The following is a 24929-nucleotide window of genomic DNA, read 5'->3' as shown; positions in this document are numbered from 1 at the left end:
AGCCATGCTAAATTGCCCATGGTGTTCAGGGATGTGTAGGTCAGGTGCATTAGTCAGGGGTAATATAGGATATAGGATGGGTCTGGGTGATTTATTCTTTGAAAGGTGGGTGTGGACTTGTTGGGCTGAAGGGCCTGTCTCCACATTGTAGAGATTCTATTCTATTTTTAAAAAAGACTATTTGGATAGAAATTGTGTGCCGTTATATGGGGAAAAGGCAGGAGATGTGGCAGGTGAAATTTGGCAATGGGCCAAATGGCCTCTTTCTTTGTCCTAACAATTCTGTGATTCTGTGGTCTAATTGAATGTTAGAACGGACTGAAGGAGCAGAATGACCTATTCTTGGCCTTCTGTTTCATTCATTTAAAGTTTGCCTTTTCAAGATCAAATATAACTTTCTCTTGTTTCCTAGTACACAGGTAAATGCGACATTATTGGGGGCAAACGTTCTTTCAAATTCTATTTATTTATAAAGAATGGTATCCTAAATGTATATGTAGCTGATCTGAATGCAACATCCTTTGGGTCAATAACGTGTTGCATCGCAGTACAAGTCAGCAACACATGCCCCACTTCTAAGTCTATTGACTTAGTTTTATTTGAGATATATAGTGTGTTTTGAGACTGACTGAAGTTACTCATTGTTGCTTTTTTTATCCTGCCAGATCTTTTTAAACTCACTATGTTCCTACCAGAGTACATGGCAGATTAGAATTTATGACCTCAAAACAGATACAGGTCATTTGGCCAGTCAAGACTGCTGCACCACTCAATGAGATCATAACTGAAACCAATACAGAGACTGCTGGAGAAACTCAGCAGGGTTGGCAACATCTGTAGATGGAAACAGAGTTATGTTTTGAGTCTGATATGAGTCTTCTTCAGATCATGATTGATTTGGCTGTGGTCTCATCACCACTTTCCTGTCTGCCCCCGCAAGCCGGAATTCCTAATATTGACATGTGGTTCTTCTGTCTGCTTACTAACACTTCCAATTTTCTTTTTGCCTCCCCAGAGGAGAAGACCTGCTTACAATTCTGACCGTAGTGAATCAGAAAGTAAGTGAAAAACATCAAAGCAAGAAGCAAATTCCGGAGCCAAGATTCACCCTATCCAAGAAGTTGATCATTTTGCCCCCTTCTAAAAGGAATTTAAACAGCTGATCCAACTTCAGCCACACAGGAATGAATGTCTGTATTTGATATCTCAGGAGGAAATTCAGCAAGCTAGTTTGACTTTAAAATGGGTTTTGTCCATCATTAAATGTCAGCAGTACCTGTGGACCCTATAACTGTTTACAAACATAGCAAGTGTACAAATGTTTCATCTACCTGTTTAAACCTTTTGTAATTATAACTCTGGAACAGGTGGGACTTGAACCCTTCTGGTTCAGAGGTGAGGACACCATCTTTATTCCACAACAGCCCTCCATATATCAAATGTAACCTAGATGGACCTATCAAATCACTCAAACTATTAATACGATGAGGAAAATTCTGCTTAGGTTCTGTGGATGCCTTAAGATTTCCATGCCATTAATCGTTGTTTTGAAAATAAACTGATTTTAATGCAAGATTAAAAGATTTCAAAAAACAGACTGAAGACATGCTGTGTTCGAGGAATCCTAGTATTTAATTTATATTTTTAAAATAATATGTTTTCTCTGATGTAAGTAGCAGTTCAGTCAGTGTAATAGGCTCTTTAAAGAAAAACAGGCTTACGTTGACAGACCACCTCTCATGACTTCAAGGCATTTTGCTGATTTTATGCCTTTGGAGCAAATAGGAAAACGTGGTCATAAGGATAACCTGTAGGTCTATTATGACATTCTCCATAATAGATGATCCAATTAAAACTGTCTACAACTGCACTTTTTTTTTCTAGCAAGAAGATGAGTCACATATCCAGGATACAACAAGAGTGATTATATCTTCCTGTCTCTGTGCCTTTCACACGCCTGTGGAGAATTGTTTAGGTAGTTCCCTTGCAGTCTGACCAGGAAATCTCCGGGGGACTGAAGCTGTTGTCTCAAAGTGCACTGAAGTAAAAATTTTCGTTAGTACTGGCATCAAATCTGGAAGTGCATGATGTAGGTCAACCTGCCATTGTTGCATCAGCACAAACGTTTCACCCTGAACTGTATGAGGCACCTTTACCCAGTCTGTGTACAGTCCGGGTAAAAAAAGTCAGCGGAAGTTGCCACAGTTTCAAGGTTATTTTAACATACTTGCAATTTGATGTGGGGAAGGGAGGGACAACCTATTCTTGCATTGATTAATTATAAGATGCCCTAAACATGAAGAATCTTTCCACAAAATAGGCAGATTTTAACAAAATGCGATAAAAGGAAATAAAGGTTCATGTAAAACTATAAATGGAGACTTAAAGCAAATGTCAGGAACAAAACTCAGTTAATAATCAGGAAAATTAGTTCTATGTCCATGTTCTATATAGACAGGGTGCTTAAAAAAGTGCTTGGCATGCTTGACTACATTGTTCAGTCCTTTGAGTATAGGAGTTGGGAAGTTGTGTTGAGATTGTACAGGACATTGTGAGGCCTTTTCTGGAATACCCAGTGTCCAGTTCTGGTCGCCCAGTTATAAGAAGCATGTTATCAATATGGAGAGATTTACCAGGATGTTAATAGTTTGAGTTAGAAAGGAAGGCTGGATAGGCGAGGATTTTTTTCACTCGAGCGTAGGAAGTTGACAGGCGATCTGATAGAAGTTTATAAAATAATGAGAGATATAGAGAGAGTGAATGGTAGTTGTCTTTTCCCTACGATGGGAGATTTCAAGACTGGGGCAAATGTTTAAGGTGAGATGAGAGATCTATAAAAGACACATGAAGCAATTTTTTTTATACAGATGTTGGTTTGTGCATGGAATGAACTTCTTGAGAAAGTGATGAATGCAGATACAATTACAATGTTTAAAAGACATTTGGATAGATACATGAATCGGAAAGGTTTGGAGAGATATAGGCCAGGACCAGGCAGGTGGGACTAGTTTAGTTGTCGGTTATGTTCGGCGTGGACTAGTTGGACCGAAGGGTCTGTTTCCGTGCTGTATGACTCTGCTCTATAAAATTATGGAAAGTCAAGGAAGGAATTGAAAAAAAAAGCTAAAAAGAGAGGCAAAGAGACATTACAAGATAAGAATAGCAGGCAGTATTAAATTTAATCCTAAAACACTTCATGAAGATATAAAGTGTAAACTTGAAAAATGGTTGGGCTTTTAAGAACCCAAAGCAATGTAACTAAATTACTACTTTGCATCTGTCTTCACAAAAGAAGCAAAAGATGTGAAGGTTACATTAAAAGGGGAGTGGGAATATCTGGGCAAGGTAATAATAGAGGAAATAGTGTAGCACTGCTGAAAGTTGGTAAGCCACTGGCTCCGTATGGAATGTATCCTCGGCTTTTGTATGAAGCAAAGGTAGAAACCATAGAAATGTTAGTTACACAGAACGGTATAAGAGGGCTGCCAGTATTACACCATGACTCAAGAAAGAGAAGGGAAAAAAGACAAACAAAATGGAATGTAGGTCGGAAAACCTGAGAGAGGCTTGAAGTCCAGAAAAATGGGTTTGAAGCATGAAAAAGTAAGTAGACGACTCACTGAGGAAGTCAGTTTGAAGGTCCTCGTCCAGGTATTGCTGGAAAAGATATTGAAAATAAGAACCAAAATGACACACCCCAAGAACATGAACTTTGCGAGAGACTCCCAATTCTGTTCTCTCCACATGTTCCATAAAACTATGATAAAATCAAATAAAATACCACAAAGTAAAGGAGTATTTATAGAACTCTTTTGAAAATAGTCAGTGAAAATTACTTTTCAAAAGAAAGTGTTGAAACTTAAGGTGGTCAAATTAGCAGGACCTGACAGTTTACAAGCACTAAGTGAAGCTGGGAATGAAATAGCTAAGTCATTCTCTAAACCTTAATGTGATAAAAAGCTGAGAGGGTATTACTTCTTCAAAACCAATACTGCAATCTGTTATTTACACTTCCATCATTTCATGTGCATTAACATCGTGAAATTACTCACTTGTAAAAATAAAAATCTTAATTATTTTGTCTATCTACAAGGTTTGATCAATATTTTACATTACTTTGAAATAATAAATACTGCATACAACAGGTGCAATACTTGTGGTAAATAGACATTTTAAGAAAATATTTAACAAGGTACCACAGAATTAGGCAGAATTAAGGAATTTATTTTTATTCATTTGTGGGATGTGAGCTTTGCGGGCAAGGCCGACGTTTGTTGCACATCATGAATTGTTCTTGAGATCGTAATGGCAAGGGCCTCCTTTTAAAACTGAAACTGTCAGCACTGTCAGATCCTCATGTCAGCAGCAAACCACTCCAAAAACAGCATCATCATGAACTACTCAGGAGTAACCAAATTGCCAATGAACTTGCAAAGACCTCCACATTAACTGAGGGAGATTGGTGCAAATGCTGGGAGATTAGGGCGGCATGGTGGCTCAGTGGTCAGCACTGTTGCCTCATAGCACCACGGTCCCAGGTTCAATTCCAGCCTCGGGCGACTGTCTGTGTGGAGTTTGCACATTCTCCCTGTGTCCGCATGGGTTGCCTCCGGATGCTCTGGTTTCCTTCCACAATCCAAAGATGTGCAAGCCAGGTGAATTGGCCATGCTAAATTGCCCATTAGTCAGAGGGAAATGGGTCTGGGTGGGTTACTCTCTGGAGGGTCAGTGTGGACTTGTTGGGTCGAAGGGCCTGTTTCCACACTGTAGGAAATCTAATCATTATCATCATCAGTTGTCCAACAAATTAGACAATTTTACAGTCATATAACCTTTTTAAGTATGACTGCCAGCATTGGAAGCACAAAGGGATGGACCCCTGGAAATTCTGACTGTGGCTTTCAACCCCATGATTCTTTTGCTATCAGGCTGCAGCTTTAATGCTGAAGATTCTCTTGCTCTCCCTCATATGAAGGATAGATGTTTTGGGGTCAAAAAGGAGCCATTCAGTCCCTTGAGCCTGTTCTACCATTCAGTGGCAGATCTGCATATTACTTCCATTTAATCACCATTCTCCTGAGTACTCTTGCAAAATAAAAGTCAATCAATCTTGGCATTGAAATTTTCTGCTTTCTGTCTCATTCCATTGTTATCAATAAATTGCTTCTGATTCCATGTATTGTATTTCCATTTTGGTTAGCAGTCTCTTATTTGGCACCTATCAACTGTATTCTACTAGTCCATGTTACTAATTGTGTGCCATGCTAGGGACCTCCTCATAATTCAGCTATAATTAATAGACATGATTTATGTGTTACAATTCCATTTTCATTCTTTCTTATCAAACAGTCATCGAGATGTACAGCATGGAAACAGACCCTTCAGTCCAACCCGTCCATGCTGATCAGATATCCCAACCCAATCTAGTCCCACCTGCCAGCACCCAGCCCATATCCCTCTAAACCCTTCCTACTCATATATCCATTCAGATGCCTTTGAAATGTTGGATTTTGTACCAGCGTCCACCACTTCCTCTGGCAGCTCATTCCATAAACACACCACCCTCTGCGTGAAAAAGTTGCCCCTTAGATCTCTTTTATATCTTTCCCCTCTCACCCTAAACCTATGCCTTCTAGTTCTGGACTCCCCCAACCCCAGGCAAAAGACTTTGTCTATTTATCCTGTCCATGCCCCTCATGATTTTATAAACCTTTATAAGGTCACCCCTCAGCCTCTGACGCTCCAGGGAAAACAGCCCCAGCCTGTTCAATCTCTCCCTATAGCTCAAATCCTCCAACCCTGGCAACATCCTTGTAAATCTTTTCTGAACCCTTTCAAGTTTCACAACATCTTTCCGATAGAAAGGAGACCAGAGTTGCATGCAATATTCTAACAGTGGCCTAACCAATGTCCTGTACAGCTGCAACATGACCTCCCAACACCTCTACTCAATACACTGACCAATAAAGGAAAGCATACCAAGTGCCTTCTTCACTATCCTATCTACCTGCGACTCCACTTTCAAGGAGCTATGAACCTGCACTCCAAGGTCTGGTTGTTCAGCAATACTCCCTAGGATCTTAAGTGTATAAATCCTGCTAAGAATTGCTTTCCCAAAATGCAGCACCTCGCATTTAACTAAATTAACTCCTTCTGCCACTTCTCAGCCCATTGGCCCTTCTGATCAAGATCCCGTTGTAATCTGAGGTAACCTTCTTCGCTGTCGACTACACCTCCAATTTTGGTGTCATCTGCAAACTTACTAATGCTCATATACTTATGCTCATATCCAAATCATTTATATAAATGACATAGAGCAGTGAACCCAGCGCCAATCCTTGTGGCACTCCACTGGTCACAGGCCTCCAGTCTGAAAAACAACCCTCCACCACCACCCTCTGTTTTCGACCTTTAAGCTAGTTCTGTATCCAAATGGCTAGTTCTCCCTGTATTCCATGAGATCTCACCTTGCTTTGGAGTCACACCAGTCTCCCATGGGAAACCTTGTCGAACGCCTTACTGAAGTCCATATAGATCACATCTACCGCTCTGCCCTCATCAATCTTCTTTGTTACTTCTTCAACAAACTCAATCAAATTTGTGAGACATTATTTCCCACGCACAAAGCCATGCTGAGTATCCATAATCCGTCCTTGCCTTTCCAAATACATGTACATCCTGTCCCTCAGGATTCCCTCCAACAACTTGCCCACCACCGACATCAGACTCACTGGTCTATAGTTCCCTGGCTTTTCCTTACCACCTTTCTTAAACAGTGGCACCACGTTAGCCAACCTCCAGTTGTCTGGCACCTCACCTGTGACTATTGATGATACAAGTATATCAGTAAGAGGTCCAGCAATCACTTCTTTAGCTTCCCACAGAATTATCGGGTACACTTGATCAGGTCCTGGGGATTTATCCACTTTTTTTTCCACCACCTCCTCTGTAATATGGACATTTTTCAAGATGTCACCATCTATTTCCCTACATTCTATGTCTTCCATGTCCTTTTCCACAGTAAATACTGATGCAAAATACTTGTTTAGTACCTCCCCTATATCCTGCGGCTCCACACAAAGGCCACCTTGCTGATCTTTAAGGGGCCCTATTCTCTCCCTAGTTACCCTTTGGTCCTTAATGTATTTGTTAAAACCTTTTGGATTCTCCTTAACTCTATTTGCCAAAGCTATCTCATGTCCCCTTATTGCCCTCCTGATTTCCCTCTTAAGTATACTCCTACTGCCTTTATACTCTTCCAAGGATTCACTCGATCAATCCTGTCTATACCTTACATATGCTTCCTTCTTTTTCTTAACCAAACCCTCAATTTCTTTAGTCATCCAGCATTCCTTATACCTACCAGCCTTCCCTTTCACCCTGACAGGAATATACTTTATCTGGATTCTCGTTATCTCATTTCCGAAGGCTTCCATTTTCCAGCCGTCCCTTTACCTGCGAACATCTGCCCCCAATCAGCTTTCGAAAGTTCTTGCCTAATACCGTCAAAATTGGCCTTTCTCCAATTTAGAACTTCAACTTTTAGATCTGGTCTATCCTTTTCCATCACTATTTTAAAACTAATAGAATTATGGCCGCTGGCCCCAAAATGCTCCCCCACTGACACCTCAGTCACCTGCCCTGCCTTATTTCCCAAGAGTAGGTCAAGTTTTGCACTTTCTCGAGTAGGTGCATCCACATACTGAATCAGAAAATTTTCTTGAACACACTGAACAAATTCCTCTCCATCTAAACTCTTCACACTGTGGCAGTCCCAGTCGATGTTTGGAAAGTTAAAATCCCCTACCATAACCACCCTATTATTCTTACAGATAATAGATCTCCTTACAAGTTTGTTTCTCAATTTCCCTCTGACTATTAGGGGGTCTATAATACAATCCCAATAAGGTGATCATCCCTTTCTTATTTCTCAGTTACACCCAAATAACTTCTCTGGATATATTTCTGGGAATATCCTCCCTCAGTACAGAAGTACTGGTATCCCTGATCAAGGATGCCACTCCCCCTCCTCTCTTGCCTCCCTTTCTATCCTTCCTGTAGCATTTGTATCCTGGAACATTAAGCTGCCATCCCTGAGCCATGTTTCCATAATTGCTATGATATCCCAGTCCAATTTTCCGAACCACGCCCTGAGTTCATCTGCTTTCCCTGTTAGGCCCCTTGCATTGAAGTAAATGCAGTTTAATATAGCAGTTCTACATTGTTCTCTGCTTTATCCCTGCCTGCCCTGATTGTTTGACTCGCTTTTGTTCTTAACTGTACCAGTCTCAGATTGAGCTCTTTCCTCACTATCTCCCTGGGTCGCAGCCCCCACCTTACTAGTTTAAATCTTCCAAAGCAGCTCTAGCAAATCCCCCTGCCAGTATATTAGCCCCCTTCCAATTTAGGTACAATCTGTCCTCCTTGTACATGTCACTTCTACCCAAAAGAGATTCCAATGATCCAAAAGTGTGAATCCTTCTCCCATACACCAGCACCTCAGCCATGCATTCATCTGCTCTATCCTCCTATTCCTGCCCTCACTAGCTCGTAATACCAGGCAAAATCCTGATATTACTACTCTCGAGGACCTCCTTTTTAAATTCCTGCCTAACTCTCTGTAATCTCCCTTCAGAATCTCAACCTTTTCCCTTCCAATGTTGTTGGTTCCAATGTGTACAATGACCTCCTGCTGGCCCCTCTCCCCCGTGAGAACATTCTGCACCCTCTCTGAGACATCCTTGATCCTGGCACCAGGGAGGCAACACACCACTCTGATTTTTCACTGCTAGCCACAGAAACGTCTGTCTATGCCTCTGACTACAGAATCCCCTAACACAGTTGATCCCTTGGAACCCAACGTAACCCTTATTGCATTAGAGCCAGTCTCATACCAGAAACTTGGCTGTTTGTGCTACGTTCCCCTGAGAATCCATCACTCCCTACATTTTCCGAAATAACATACTTGTTTGAAATGGGGATAGCCACAGAAGACCCCTGCACTAACTGTCTACCTCTCTTACCTTTCCTGGAGTTAACCCATCTATGTGACTGTATCTGAGACTTTCCCCCCTTCCTATAACTGTCTACAACTGCTGTTGTAAATTCCTCAATGCCTTTAACGGTCTCTCCAAACGATCCATTCGATCGGATAGGTTTTGCAACCAACATAATTTATTACAGATATAATCTGTAAACTCTCCCTAAACTCCCACATCTGACAAGAAGGCCATTTTTGCTCCTTTACAATCTATAGACCCAGAAAATAGCACCGTCTTATTCCTCTACAAAATGCTCTAGGTTAAATTAATGCTTATAGCTTATATTTTAAGTTTAATCAAGAGACACATCTCAATATAATATATAATCAAGAAAGAACCCATGCTACTCACTACTGCAGACTTACTGTTAGGCCACGTTTAAATATTCACTTATCTGTTTCTGTGTTGTGACCTCTCCCAGACAGGTTCCTCCAAGATTAGTTGTGAGTTTCACTGTTTGTTCATTTTCCCAGATGCACTCCAATGTCCAACGATACATGAATTCAAACAGCAAAGACAGTAACTGTGCAGGTTCCCTTCTGTGTCTGTTTCTTTCTCTCTCTCTCTCTCCTGCACTGACCTCACCATGTGCTTCCTTTGTCTGTTCCTCTCTCTTTTAAAAGTGCTGTTGTTTTGACTTTTTTTTTCTCCAAAGTTCCAAACAATGCAACACCATATGAAACAGCAATTGCTGCTCCTGGATTCATGGAAATCACCTCCAACACCTAAAATACCTCAAAAAAAGGAGCAGCTGTTACAACCAGAAATTTTTCCTGTCCTCCATCAATTCACTTTTGTTCAAGAGCTCAGCCACTATGTGCCTCATAATAGATTCCATGAATTTATACAAGACTAAGACAATTACAGGTAGCGCCTTGGTAATCATAGAGATGAACAGAGAGATCTTGGGGTTCAGGTACATAATTCTTTGAAGTTTGCATCACATAGGGTGGTTAAGATTAGAATAGATTCCCTACAATATCGAAACAGGCCCTTCAGCCCAACAAGTCCACACCGACCCTCTGAAGAGTAACCCACCCAGACCAATTCCCCTACATTTATCCCTGACTAATGCATCTAACAGTATGGACAATTTAGCATGGCCAATTCACCTAACCTGCACATCTTTTGATCGTGGGAGGAAACCGGAGTACCTGGAGGAAACCTACGCAGGCACGGGGAGGATGTGCAAACTCCACACAGACAGGCAGGAATCGAACCCAGGACCCTGGTGCTGTGATGCAGAAGTGCTAACCACTGAGCCACCGTGCCTTAAGGTGGCATTTAGCATGCGTGCCTTCATTGCTTAGACCTTTGAGTATTGTGGTTGGGACGTTATGTTGAGGTTATACAAGACATTAGTGAGGTCTCTTCTGGAATTCTGTGTCCAGTTCTGGTCTCCGTCATAGGAAGGAGAGAGTTCAAAAGAATTTTACCAGAATGTTGCCAGGAATGGAGTGTTTGAGTTATAAGAAGCACCTGGATAGGCTGGGAAATCTTTCACTGGAGGGTAGGAGTTAGAGGTGACTTTATAAAGATTTATAAAATAATAAGGGGTATAGATTAGACGAATGACAAGTGTCTTTTCCCTAGGGTAAGGGATTTCAAGACTAGGGTGAATATTTTTAAGATGAGAGAAGAAAGATTTTAAAAAAACGTTAAGGGGGAAATTATTTTACACAAGTGGTTTGTGTGTGGAATGAACTTTCAGTGAAAGTGGCGGATACAGTCATAATGTTTTTAAAAATATGTACCTGAGGGCATAGGATTCGTGTGATGCTGTACCCATCAAGGTTCTAAAGCACAGCTGTACATAAATTTGACAATTAATATTAAAATGAATTAAATTGCCTGGTTTTGTGTTCTTATTTGTGAATGAAAGTGATCATGGAACAAAGTTTTAAAATAGAAATTGCATGACCACTTTACACATCTGTATCTATGTAAGTGTTGATGTTTGTTTGTTATTAAACATTTTTGCACTATTCATGAAATCTGCAATGGATATGCTTAGGCTTATGCTTCCCTTTGTTTAACGTATATGTATTGCCTCCGTTATGCAATATTTGTTTAAAATTTATATATGGAACAGCTGATCAAACTCATTCTTGCAGAAATAAAATTTGAGATTTGATTGGCAGAATGAAGAGAAAAATACCAGTTAATTGCTCCAAATTTGCAGTGTTGCAAGTAGTTGACAGAGCAAGTTTTTATAAAGCTGAGGATCCTGTACATTTCATTGAGGTAGAGGACAAGAGCCAGGAAAGTATGCTAAGACCATGAATACTAGTTCAGCACCTGTTGGGAGTATGTGCTCATTTCTGCATATGCCACTTTACATATGCTCTTATTTTATTCCTAAAGTATTCAGAAGAAACTCGCTAAAAAGGATTACAGTTATGTGGGATTGCATAAGTAAGGAGAAACTTTGATATTGTGTGGCAGTATCTTTGGTAAATGCATTTAAGCTGCTTGATGAGAGCCAGAAGTGACATGAGGATAAATGTTTACACAACAATTGGTTGGAATTTGGATTGCACTGTCATTTGTGAATACAGATGCAGTAGCAGCTTTCAAAGGGAATTATATACATACCTGGATTAAATACTGCAGAGATGTGGGAAAATTGGATAAAATCAGGAGTGCTACGCACAGAATTGATTAGTCCGCTTCCTGTGTTATTCTATGGATAGCTATTGGAAAGCTTCTGTTATTTTGTGCCTAGCATGCAAGATTTGGAAAAGAGCATTTATGGGCATTCATCTGAATTACAGGCAAAAGTTTATAAGCCACTAAAACTGCTTGTTGGGATCTTGCAAGCCATCATAATTATTTGAATATGCATACTTCAAACACTCCATAGAGAATAGTGAGTGATCTTAAAAGGAGGGGGTGGGTTAACCATCTTTTCAGTTGCATTGGAAGTAATTCAGATTACAACTTTTCAGGGTCTGCTTGCTCTTTTTAACATAGCTCTAGCTGCTAGTTCTTCTGACTCCCAGGTTTTGTTTTTCTCATTTATTTTCCTTCAGTAGAACAGAGAACAGAAAACTGATTAAAAAGTAGAACTTTGGACTCCTGAACTATCTCTTGCTGGTGGTCAACTATTCCCTATCTGCCAGCATGCCCCAGTATTGTGATGTAACCACCTCAAACTCTGATTTGTAGATGCATCACAGTGACGCCAGCTGCTGCTCAAGCTTTTGTGAAGTGTCCAAATTGCCCACATGCAACAGAATAGGCACACCACTAGGACGTACTGCAATTTATAATAAGAAGAATGAAAAATATATAAAAGTAATATTAAACTATGAATGCATTGTGTGTGCTTTGTTTTAGTGCATAGGATTCTTTTAAAAGAAATGACATCACAGAAATTCTATAAGTTTGCTCGCTGGTGTTAGAAAGGGAGGAAAGTCAAACCAAACATCAGAGCAAGACTTGACACAGAAGCTTGTTTATTGGTGAGAGTATCTGTTAATGAGCTGAAGCTTATTCTCAATATTTAACAACTTTACTAGAATTGTGTATATTAATACTAAAAAAGCAACATAACTGAATAACTAAGTAACGAATTAACAACTCAAAACTGCAATATTTGGAAGCTGCTGTATACTATTGAGAGTCATGCCAAACATATGTAGTCAAGTGTTTAAACGTTTGAGCAGCTTCACACCTTAGTTTAAACGTAAACCATGCTAGGACTGGTGATTTTGCAAACCACATAACTAAGAAAGTGGAATGGGTCTTAAAAATAGTGGGGGCAAGGCCCCAAGTCTGGGAGGTTGTGATGAATCATAGAGTGGGGTAAATGCAACAGAGTAAGGCGTTAATGTGGGAAATGATAAACTGTGTGCACCTTCCAGTCACTATGTGGATCAAAGAGCAAATCAATTACTAAAAGTTACAAAAATAATAAAAAGACACAACAATGTGCATAGCATTCAAAACCAAAAAATGAACTAATGATACAAATTGAGATAAATAAGTATGATCTACTGGCCGTGAGATGTGGCTGCAGGATGACCAAGATTGGGATTTGAATACCAAAAGGTATGTGACATCTTGGAAAGATTGGAAGCTAGGAAAGAGTGAAGGAGTGGCTCTGTTAACTAAATAGATATTAGCACTATAGAAAGGGATGACCTTAATTCAGGAAGTCAGGATATAAGCGCAGTCTGAGTGGAAATGAAGAATGTAAAAAGGCAAGATGTCATTTGTGGGAGTTGTGTACAGGCCTTCAGACAGGTAGGGCCTCAACTCTTTACAATTTATATGAATGATTCAGATAAAAGGATCAAAGATATTGTAACAAAATTTGCTGATGACAAAGATACATTGGAAAATGTGTGTGAAGAGAACATAAGCCTATAAAGAGTTTTGATAGTTAAATGAGTAGGCAAAGTTCTGGTAATGGACTGCAACATGGAAAAGTATGAAACTTTTCAGCAGAAATTTTTAAAAAATATATACCATCTAACTTGTGAAAGAGATTAGGGTGTCCTATTGCTTGTATCACAGAAGGCTACTATGCAGCTGCAGCAAGTACAAGTCAGGAAAGCTAACAGAATGTTATGGCTTATAGTGAGGGGAATTGAATGCAAGAATTGGGAGGGTATACTTCACATGAGACCACACCTGGAGTACCTTTACAGTACTGGTCACCATACTTACAGAAAGGTGCATTGGAAGTAATTCAGAGAAGGTTTACGAGACAACATTGTGGAATTAACAGAATGCCTTACGAAGGAATGTCAGACAGACTGATCCTATATCCTCTGGAATTTAGAAACAGTTGGAGATAATTGAAAAATAGAAAACTGAGACAATTTGACTAGGTGAACATTGCAAGGATGAGGGAGAATCAAGAATTATGGGTCATAGTTTAAAAATAAGAGGGTACCCATTTTAAACAGATGAGGAAACATTTTGTTCTGAGTTGAGAATCGTAACTTTTTCCTCAAAATAGATGCAGTACCTATAAATACTTTTAAGGCAAAGGTAGGTAGAACCTTGATTACGAAGGAGATCAAAAATGATTGGAGATATGCAGGAATGTAGAGTTGAGGTCAAAATTAGAATGGCCATGATCTTAATGAATGGTGGAGCAGGCTTAAAAGGCTAAGCAGCCTGCTCCTGTTCCTTCTTTGTATGTACATCAGGATAGCAAATGGATTGGAGAGGAATTTGCAAATGGTCATTTTCGCATTTATCTACTGCCCTTGTCCTAGATGGTATTGGCCATGGTTTTGGTAAGTACTGTCTGAGAAACCTTCATGAATTTCTTCAGTGCATTCTGTGGATGATTGACATTGCTGCTAGTGTTGTTGGAGTTATACTCATCAGGTATGTGGGGCGTATTCCACCACTCTCCCAAGTTGTACCTTTTAGATGGAGGACAGGCCTAGGGAAACCAGGAGTTGAGTTATTTGCCACAGGATTCCTAGCCACAATATTTAAAAGAGACAGTCCAGTTCAGCTTCTGGCCAATAGTAATCCCAGGATGTTGATAGTGGGAGATTCAGGCATGGTAATGCCAGTGAATGTCTTGGGATGGTGGTTAGATTGTCTCTTGTTCGAAATGGTTATTGCCTGGGACTTGAGTGGCGTGAATGTTATTTGCCACTTGTCAGCTCAGGACTGGATGTTGTCCAGTTCTTGATGCATTTAGATGTGGACTGCTTCAATATCTGCCAAGTCACAAATGCTGATCAACATTGCAATCATTAGTGAACATCTCCCACTTCTGACCTTATAACAATGGGAAGATCTTTGAAGCAGCTGAAGATATTTAGGCCTAGGACATTACGCCGAGGAAATCCTGCAGCGATGTCCTGGAGTTGAGACGACTGACTTCAACTACAACTACGTTTCTTTGTGCCAAAGATATGGTACCAACTGGAGAGTTTTTCTCTTGATTCCCATTGCCTCAAGCTTTGCTGGTGCTCCTTGATGCCAAACTCAATCAAATGCTGCCTTGATGTTGAAGACTGTCACTCTCTGCCTTCTGCTGAAATGCAGCTCGTTTGTCCATGTTTTAATCAAGGATGTAGCAAGGTCAGCAGAACCCAACTGGGGTGGGGGAGTCCATAACTAGAGGGCATAAGTTTAGGATAGAGAGGAAAGATTTTTAAAAATTGCCCCTTAGGTTTCTTTTATACGTAGAGGGTGGTGCATGTATGGAATGAGCTGCAAGAGGAAGTGGTGGAGGCTGGTATAATTACAACATTTAAAAAGCATCTGGATGGTTATATGAATAGGAGAAAGTGAGGACTGCAGATGCTGGAGACCAGAGTTGAAAAATGTGGTGGTGGAAAAACACAGCAGGCCAGGCAGCATCCGAGGAGCAGGAGAATCAACGTTTCGGGCATAAGCCCTTCTTCAGGAATGAGGCTGGTGTGCCAAGCGGGCTGAGATAAAAGGTAGAGTGGAGGGAATTTGGGGGAGGGGCACTGGGAATACGATAGGTGGAAGGAGGTGAGGGTGAGGGTGATAGGCCGGAGGAGGATGGGGGCGGAGAGGTCGGGAAGAAGGTTGCAGGTCAAGAGGGTGGTGCTGAATCCGGGGGTTGGGACTGAGATAAGGTGGGGGGAGGGGAAATGAGGAAGCTGGAGAAATCTACATTCATTCCGTGTGGTTGGAGGGTTCCTAGGCGGAAGATGAGGCGCTCTTCCACCAGGCCTCGTGTGGCCAGGGTCTGGCGATGGAGGAGGCCAAGGACCTGCATGTCCTTGCGGAGTGGGAGGGGGAGTTAAAGTGTCCAGCCATGGGGCGATTGGGTTGGTTGGTGCAGGTGTCCCAGAGGTGTTCCCTGAAACATTCCGCAAGAAGGCGGACTGTCTCCCCAATGTAGAGGAGACCACATCGGGTGCAAAGGATACAGTAAATGATGTGTGTGGAGGTGCAGGTGAATTTGTGATGGATATGGAAGGATCCATTAGGGCCGTGTGGGCACAAGTTTTGCACTACTTGCGGTTGCAGGGGAAGATGCCGGGAGTGGAGGTTGGGTTGGTGGGGGGTGTGGACCTGACGAGGGAGTCGCGGAGTGAGTGGTCTCTCCGGAACGCTGATAGAGGTGGAGAGGGAAATATATCGCTGGTGGTGGGGTCTGTCTGGAGGTGGCAGAAATGACGGAGGATGATACGATGCATCCAGAGGTTGGTGGGGTGGAAGGTGAGGACCAGTGGGGTTCTGTCCTGGTGGTGATTGGAGGGGCGGGGTTCAAGGGTGGAGGTGCGGGATGTGGTGGAGAGCATCGTCGACCACGTCGGAGGGGAAATTGCGGTCTTTGAAGAAGAAGGCCTTATGAGTTGTTTGGTAGTGGAATTGGTCCTCCTGGGAGCAGATGTGGCGGAGGCAAAAGAATTGGGAATATGGGATGGCGTTTTTACAGGGGGCAGGGTGGGAGGAGGTGTTATCTCAGTAGCTGTGGGAGTCGGTCGGTTTGTAGTAAAATATGAATAGCAAGGGTTATAGAATAGCAAGGGTTTAAGAGGGTTATGGACCAAGTGCTGGCAAATGGGACTAGATTAGGTTGGGATGTCTGGTCAGCATGGACGAGTTGGACTGAAGGGTCTGTTTCCATGCTGTACATCTCTATGACTCTCTATGACTCTAATAAGAAATGTTTGGAGGGAATATGGGCCAATTGCAGGCAGGTGGGACTAGTTAAGTTTGGAATTATGATTGGCATAGTCTGGTTGGATCGAACAGTTTGTTTCTGTGCTGTATGACTCTATCATACAGCACAGCCCAGAGCTTGTCTAAGGATTTTTACATAAAATTTCCAAATATATATTTTAATCTTTTGTAAATAGTGATGCAACTTGGCAATTTTCCAATCTCACGGGTTTGGAAACTCTGAATTAAGAGAAAATAGAAATATCATGATGAGCGCATCTCTAATTTCTTCCTATTGTACTATATTGTTAATATATGGGATATGGGCATTGCCATGAAGACCATAGTTTATTGCCCATCCTTAACAGTCTGTCAGAAGTTAATGGTGAACCTGTTCTTGAGCTACTGCAGTCTATTTGATGAAGGCACTTCTCCTGAAAGCAAATTTCAGGTTCTCAACTCACTGGCCATGAATGATTGGCAATATCTTTCCTAGTCAAGGTTATGAGACTTGCAAGGGAACTTATATCTGTTACATTTGCCCTTTGGGGGGTGGGGTCAGGGTTAGAAAGGGAGGAGCTGTCAAAGGACCCTTGCAGACCTACGGAATGGTACCAACTTGTCCTCTAATGCACCTTTGGACTGCATTAAGGGGGAAATTATTTTACACAAGTGGTTTGTGTGTGGAATGAACTTTCAGTGGAAGTGGTGGATGCGGGTACAGTCATAATGTTTTGAAAAATATGTACATGAATAAGAAATGTTTGGAGGGAATATGGGCCAATTGCAGGCAAGTGGGAGTAGTTAAGTTTGGAATTATGATTGGCATTAAAGTGCAGCTCCTTTAAATGTTTGGTGCAGGAGTGGTAATTTGAAGGGCCAACTTATATTCTCATCTGCACAGGAGCTTCTCGATAGCTGTAATGAAAGAATGTTGGTTACAGCCATAGTGCACTTGTGATGGAAGAAATGAATACTTAAGGAACTAGATAGGATTTTAATCAAGCAATCTGTTTTGTTCTGAATGGTCACAACACACTGACTGCATAGTAGCAGCCACTTGGCCTACTCCAACCATGTACTCTCTGTGGAACATCCCAGTCAGCCTCATAACCCTGCACCGCCCCTGTTACCCTTCAAGTTTATTTCCTTCCAGTGTCCACCCAATTTCCTTTAGAACATAAGAACTAGGCCTAGGAGTCAGCAATTCAGCCCCCCTCAAACCTTTTATCACTTAATACGAACCAGATTGATCTTAACTCCACTTTCCTGTCTACTCTCCTTAACCCTTCAACGAATTAAAAATCTGTCTAACTCCTCCTTAAATATACTCAATGGCCCAGCATCGTCTGCATTTTAGGGTTTCTCTCCATTTAGATATTAAGTTGCCATTCTATTCCTCTGACCAAAATGGATAATTTCACACTTATCCATACTATCCAAAGCAGATGGAGTACAATGTTGTTAATTGAAAGGTCATTTTTGATAAGAATAACAACAAAATGGACTATTATTTAACAGTGAAAAATTGTAACACGCTGCTGCACAGAGGTACCTGTGTCTCCTTGTGCATGAATCACAAAAAACTGCTTTGCAGGTGCAACAAGTAATTAAGAGTGCAAATGGAATATTGTCCTTCATTGCTGGAGGGATGGAGTTTAAAAACGGGAAGGTTATGTTGCAGCTGTGCAGGCTGCTGGTGAGATCACACCTAGAGTACTGTGTACAGTTTTGGTCTCTTTACTTGAGAAAGGATGTACTGGTACTGGACAGGGTGCCAGAGGAGGTTCACTAGGTTAATTCCAGGGAGTTGGGTTATGAGAACAGATTGAGTAGACTCGGATTATACTAATTGGAATTTAGAGGAATGAGGGAGGATCTTATAGAAACATATAAAATTATGATGGGAAGAGATAATATTCAGGGAGGTTGTTTCCACTTATGTGTCAAAATAGAACTGGGGGGAGGGAGGAGTATAGCCTCAAAATAAGGGGAAACATATTTAGCCCTGAATTGAGGAAGAACGTCTTCTCCCAAAGGGTTGTGAATCCGTGGAATATCCTGCCCAGTGAAGTAGTTGAGGCTACCTCGTGGAATGTTTTTAAGACAAAGATAGATTTTTGAACAGTAAATGAATTAAGGGTTATGGTGAGCAGGCGGACAAGTGGATCTGAGTCCTTGAAGAAGATCATCCATGGTCTTTTTGAATGGCGGAGCAGGCTCAAGGGATCAGATGGCCTACTCCTGCTCCTTTTTCTTACATTCTTAAGTTAAGCTTTATCTGCCAAACTTTGACCAACTCTCCGAATTTATCCAAATCTATTTGTAAATTCCTTATTTCATCATTGCAACTTAATTTCCCTATTTCTGTTTCATTTGGAAATTTGGCTATAGCACTTTCTATCCTTGCATCCAAGTCATTAATACAGATTGTAAATTGTTAAGACCGATGGATGAAACTCTGTAGCCAACCAGAAAAAGAGACATTTATCCCAACTCTCCTCTTTCTGTTGGTTAGGCAATCTTCCATCCAAGCTAATAAATTACTCCTGACCCCTTGTGATCTTACCTTGTTCATTAACCTTTAGTGCAGCATCTTATCAAATACCTTCTGAAAGTCCAGATACACTATGTTTACAGGATTCCAATTATTCAAGTTGCTTGTTATAGCATCAAAGAACGCTGCCTAAAGAATCAAATATGACTTACCCTTCATAAAAACATGCTGGCTCTGATTGGTTGTATTTTGACTTCTCACATTTCCTGTTAATACTTCCTTGATAATAAATTCTAACAATTTTTCAACAACACATTAAATTAATTGGTCTGTAGTTTCCTACTTTCTACCTGTCTCACTTTTTGACTAAAGGTGTTATATTTGCATTTCTATAATCTATTGGAATCCTTCCCACATCCCAACTGATGAATCCATTATATCTGCTGCTACTTTCCATAAGATCTTAGAATCTAAGCCATCAGGACCTGAGGGCTTGTCTGCCTTTAATCCCATTAGTTTGCTCAGTACTTTTTCCTGTGTGTTTATGATTGTTCTAGGTTTATTCCTTTTTATAACCTGTGCATTGTCTGTCACTATTGAGATGGTACTAGTGTCCCGGACTGTTAAAACTGAAGCAAAATATTGCCAATGATGAAAACAGCAATTTACAAATGGATGTAAATAGTTTAGGGCCATTTCTGTGTTCCCCACTATTGACACCCCAGTCTCAATCTCCAAAGGGCACATTCATTTTAGCTACTCTCTTTATATCTTTCTAGAAGCTTTTACTGTCTGTCTTTATAGTTTGCACTAGTTTTCTTTCATAATTTACCTTTACTTTTTTTATGACTTTCTTAGTAACCCTTTGTTGCTGTTTAAAAGTTTCCCAGTCTTCCAATCTGCCTTTCTAATCACTTTTGAAATCATTCATTGTCTTTGCTTCCTCTGCACTCATTGGCCTTGCAGTCATGTTAGCAAATATATAAATTGCTCATAAAATTTGACAATATCTGTCGGGAAACTGTTTCAAGTCTGATGACTCTTTATCAGAACCATGGTCCTATTAAGCTTCTTGGGTGTTGCTACCCAGAGGAATGAGACCATTAAGTCAGACGCAAATACTTGTGTCTGACTTAATGGTAAAAGACACAAAACACATTCTGGAAATCATTGAGAACTAAAGATCTAATGAGATTGAGGATTTTGGAGGAAAAAATGAAGCTAAAAGCTGATAAATCCACTGGGTGTGATGTCTAACATCCCAGGTTTAAATAGAGGCATTTTACGATATGTACAATTCTTTTAGAGGTATGGACCAGTCTTGTAACATATATAGATCTTGGAGAGGTACACACAAGTCTTGTGAGGCATGCATACAACTAGTCGTGGCAAGTCTTGTAAGGTATGTATAGATCCTGTCGGGTTGTAAAGGTTTTATAGGTGATATTTAGATCCTATTGGGCTATGTACAGGTCCTGTAGGCTATGTATATATCTTGCAAGGATATGTATGGGTCTGTGGGCGTATCTATCTTGTAGATATTCATAGAGTATATAGGTTTTGTAGAGTATGTGTACATCTTACAGAGCCATGTACAAGTTTTGTAGAGTACCTACAGGAATCATAGAGCTTTGTATAAACCTGAAAAGTTATGTATGCATATTTTTAGATTAGATTAGATTACTTACAGTGTGGAAACAGGCCCTTCGGCCCAACAAGTCCACACCGACCCGCTGAAGCGCAACCCACCCAGACCCATTCCCCTACATTTACCCCTGCACCTAACACTACGGGCAATTTAGCATGGCCAATTCACCTGACCTGCACATTTTTGGACTGTCGGAGGAAACCCACGCAGACACGGGGAGAATGTGTAAACTCCACACAGTCAGTCACCTGAGGCGGGAATTGAACCCGGGTCTCTGGCGCTGTGAGGCAACAGTGCTAACCACTGTGCTACCGTGCCGCCCACGCAAGGCTCTGTATAAGTATGCGGAAGGGAATGTACAGATCTTGTAGAGCTATGTATAGGTCTGGTGTGTTAGAGCTATATGCCAGTTCTGTAAGGCCTTATGTACACAAGTTGTGGAATATGTACAGATCTTTAAGAAAATGTGTGGACCATATCGCTATATGTATGTCATCTTAGGACATACAGATCTTTTAGGTCTTGTGGGGTGTGATAGATCATACAAAGTATATGTACAAGACTTTCAGTGTTTGTCTAGATTTTCCATGTATATGCAAGTGTTGCAGGCCAGGTAGGGCCATCTTCTAGGGTATCTATATATCTTCCAAGGCTATATACTGGTCTTGTAGCATGTTCGAACACATCCAACAAACAACTGCAGGAGCAATGCTCTGAAAGCTAGTGCTTCCTGGTGTGTTGTGTGATTTTTTAAAGCATATTAGAAGTTCCTGCTGAGGTACACACAGGTCTTGAATAGCTACGAATAGGTCCTGTAGGATATACACAAAATTTTGTAGTGAACTAAATACTTCTTTGGACATTTCCCACTGTTCATCCACAGTTGTACCTGTTCATAGCTCTGCCCAGTTTACTGTTGTCAACGTTTGTCTCATCCCTCCAAATTCCAATTACTAAAATTTAAAAGTTTTGGTTCACAAATTCTTCCTTCCCTTAAATTATTCAAAGGTTACCATTGATTGCATTAATGAAAGACTGGGAGTTTAAGGAGAGAGGAGTGGTTTAAGGAAAGACTGGAGATTTAGGGAGGATCATATTTTAAGGAGGGAGGAAAGTTTAAAAAGAGACTTGGAGTTCAACGAGGGAAAGATGGCTTATGGAAAGACTGGGGGTTTAAGGAGGGTTGGTGTTTAAGGAGAAACTGGGGGTTGCAGGAGGGGGGAGGATAGTTTAAAGAGAGACTTGATGTTCAACGAGAGAAAGATAGCTTAAGGAAAGACTGGGGGTTTAAGGAGGGTCGGGATTTATGGAGAAACTGGGATGGCAAGAGGGGGAGAATAGTTTAAAAGAGAGACTGGGAGTTTGAGGAGAGTTATTCAGCTCATCTGAACAACAGTGCAACCACTGATGTGAGGCAAAGAGACAAAGCAACGAGTTGTGCAGTTACCTACAGGGATATTTCGGGTCTGCAAAGGCAGAGGTTCATCAAAATTACTTAGCTTCGACAACGACCCCCCTCCCCCACTCCAACCTCTCATCCTCACAACACGCAGCCCTCCAATCCCTCTGCTCCAATCCTGACCTCACCATCAAGTCAGCGGACAAAGGGGGCGCAGTGGTAGTCTGGCGCACTGATCTCTACATCGCTGAAGCCAAACGCCAACTCGAGGACACCTCTTCCTACCGCCCCCTTGACCATGACCCCACCCCCCATCACCAAACCATCATCTCCCAGACCATACAGAATCTCATCATCTCAGGAGATCTCCCATCCACAGCTTCCAACCTCATAGTCCGGGAACCCCGCACTGCTCGGTTCTACCTCCTTCCCAAGATCCACAAGCCTGACCACCCTGGCCGACCCATTGTCTCAGCATGCTCGTGCCCCACTGAACTCATCTCTACCTACCTCGACACTGTCCTATCCCCCCTACTCCAGGAACTCCCCACATACGTTCGAGACACCACCCACGCCCTCCACCTCCTCCAAGACTTCCGTTTCCCCGACCCCCAACGCCTCATCTTCACCATGGATATCCAATCCCTCTACACCTCCATCCGCCATGACCAGGGCCTCCAAGCCCTCCGTTATTTCCTCTCCAGACGTTCCCAACAGTACACTCTCAGTCGTTTGGCCGAACTGGTCCTCACCCTTAACAATTTCTCCTTTGAATCCTCCCACTTCCTCCACACCAAAGGGGTAGCCATGGGCACACGTATGGGCCCCAGCTATGCCTGTCTCTTTGTTGGCTACGTAGAGCAGTTGATCTTCCGTAATTACACCGGCACCACTCCCCACCTCTTCCTCTGCTACATTGATGACTGCATTGGCGCCACCTCCTGCTCCCGCGAGGAGGTTGAGCAATTCATCAACTTCACCAACACATTCCACCCTGACCTTAAATTTACCTGGACCATCTCTGACACCTCCCTCCCCTTCCTGGACCTCTCCATCTCCATCAGTGACGACCGACTTGACACTGACATTTTCTACAAACCCACTGTCTCCCACAGCTACCTGGATTACACCTCTTCCCACCCTACCTCTTGCAAAAATGCCATCCCGTATTCCCAATTCCTCCGCCTCCGCCGTATCTGCTCCCAGGAGCAGCAGTTCCACCATAGAACACACTAGATGGCCTCCTTCTTTAGAGACCGCAATTTCCCTTCCCACGTCGTTAAAGATGCCCTCCAACGCATCTCGTCCACATCCCGCACCTCCGCCCTCAGACCCAACCCCTCCAACCGCAACAAGGACAGAACGCCCCTGGTGCTCACCTTCAACCCTACCAACCTTCGCATAAACCAAATCATCCGCCAACATTTCCGCCACCTCCAAACAGACCCCACCACCAGGGATATATTTCCCTCCCCACCCCTCTCCGCCTTCCGCAAAGACCGTTCCCTTCGTGACTACCTGGTCAGGTCCACGCCCCCCTACGACCCACCCTCCCATCCTGGCAATTTCCCCTGCCACCGCAGGAACTGTAAAACCTGTGCCCACACCTCCTCCCTCACCTCCATCCAAGGCCCTAAAGGAGCCTTCCACATCCATCAAAGTTTTACCTGCACATCCACTAATATCATTTATTGTATCCGTTGCTCCCGATGCGGTCTCCTCTACATTGGGGAGACTGGGCGCCTCCTAGCAGAGCGCTTTAGGGAACATCTCCGGGACACACGCACCAATCAACCAAATCGCCCTGTGGCTCAACATTTCAACTCCCCCTCCCACTCTGCCGAGGATATGGAGGTGCTGGGCCTCCTCCACCGCCGCTCCCTCACCACCAGACGCATGGAAGAAGAACGCCTCATCTTCCGCCTCGGAACACTTCAACCCCAGGGCATCAATGTGGACTTCAACAGTTTCCTCATTTCCCCTTCCCCCACCTCATCCTAGTTTCTAACCTCCAGCAACACGATCCCCTGACTTGTCCGACCTGCCCAGCTCCTTTTCCACCTATCCACTCCACCCTCTCCTCCCTGACCTATCACCTTCATCTCCTTCCCCACTGACCTATTGTACTCTATACTACTCTACCCCCACCTCCACCGTCCTCTAGCTTATCTCTCCACGCTTCAGGCTCTCTGCCCTTATTCCTGATGAAGGGCTTTTGCCCGAAACGTCGATTTTGCCTGTCCTCGGATGCTGCCTGAATTGCTGTGCTCTTCCAGCACCACTGATCCAGAAAGAGATGCACCAGCCAGTGAGATGAAGAGCACCCTGGAGAACGCTCAGAGCAGAGGCAAGCTGCGCACGCGCGCCCGCCGCCGTTTCCCCGGCAACGGGCCCAGGCCAAGGCCTTGCTGCTGAGCCTCTCCTGCGGGATATGTACGAATGGATCCGTGGCAACATCGCTTCTTTCCTGTCCACCGCGTCGGCAACTCCGCATGTCAGTGTACCTAACCGGAGCAGCGCTGTCCCCGTCAAGCGCAGCTATCAGAGGTGAGTCGGCGAGGCCTGCAGCAAAATAGCTGCCCCCGCATCTGTCCAAAGCTGGGCTCCTCACACCGCTACAACCCCTCTCATTCTGCAGTAAATTAAGTTTTCGGTGGTATCACTGGTATTCACACCTAACCCAGACCTTCTCCATAACCCGTGCCTCAGTCCTGGGATTCTCGC

General features: G+C 42.6%; 3 protein-coding genes across 13 annotated transcripts in view; 2 read left to right on the top strand and 1 right to left on the bottom strand.

Moving 5' to 3' along the window:
- The window catches only part of LOC122551461 (caspase-8-like), a 140841-nt gene extending 136167 nt beyond the window's left edge, over positions 1-4674 (top strand). For all 3 annotated transcript variants that reach the window (XM_087988945.1, XM_087988944.1, XM_087988946.1), the window contains exon 11: positions 1016-4674. In XM_087988945.1, the coding sequence (XP_087845071.1) occupies positions 1016-1163 (148 nt within the window). In that variant the 3' untranslated portion in view covers positions 1164-4674. The remainder of the gene's footprint in view (positions 1-1015) is intronic.
- Positions 1-24929, bottom strand: part of cunh21orf58 (chromosome unknown C21orf58 homolog) — a 306245-nt gene that overhangs the window by 156683 nt on the left and 124633 nt on the right. The gene's annotated exons all lie outside the window — the stretch shown is intronic.
- Positions 24426-24929, top strand: part of LOC122551460 (uncharacterized) — a 111894-nt gene continuing 111390 nt past the window's right edge. For 3 of the 5 annotated variants that reach the window (XR_015757630.1, XM_043693395.2, XM_043693393.2), the window contains exon 1: positions 24429-24752. Coding sequence is in view for 3 of the 5 variants with exons in the window: in XM_043693393.2 (XP_043549328.1) it covers positions 24637-24752 (116 nt within the window). In the remaining 2 variants the exon portion in view is untranslated. Of the gene's footprint in view, positions 24753-24929 lie in introns of all 5 variants that reach the window. The other 2 variants (XR_015757631.1, XM_043693394.2) reach the window with 2 other exon arrangements.

The sequence above is a fragment of the Chiloscyllium plagiosum genome, unplaced genomic scaffold (genome assembly GCF_037043375.1).
Source record: "Chiloscyllium plagiosum isolate Xiang-an unplaced genomic scaffold, Cpla_swu_hap1 HiC_scaffold_7, whole genome shotgun sequence".
NCBI lineage: Eukaryota > Metazoa > Chordata > Chondrichthyes > Orectolobiformes > Hemiscylliidae > Chiloscyllium > Chiloscyllium plagiosum.
The sequence above is the reverse complement of the archived record's forward strand: the minus strand, read 5'-3'. Positions and strand labels throughout refer to the sequence as shown.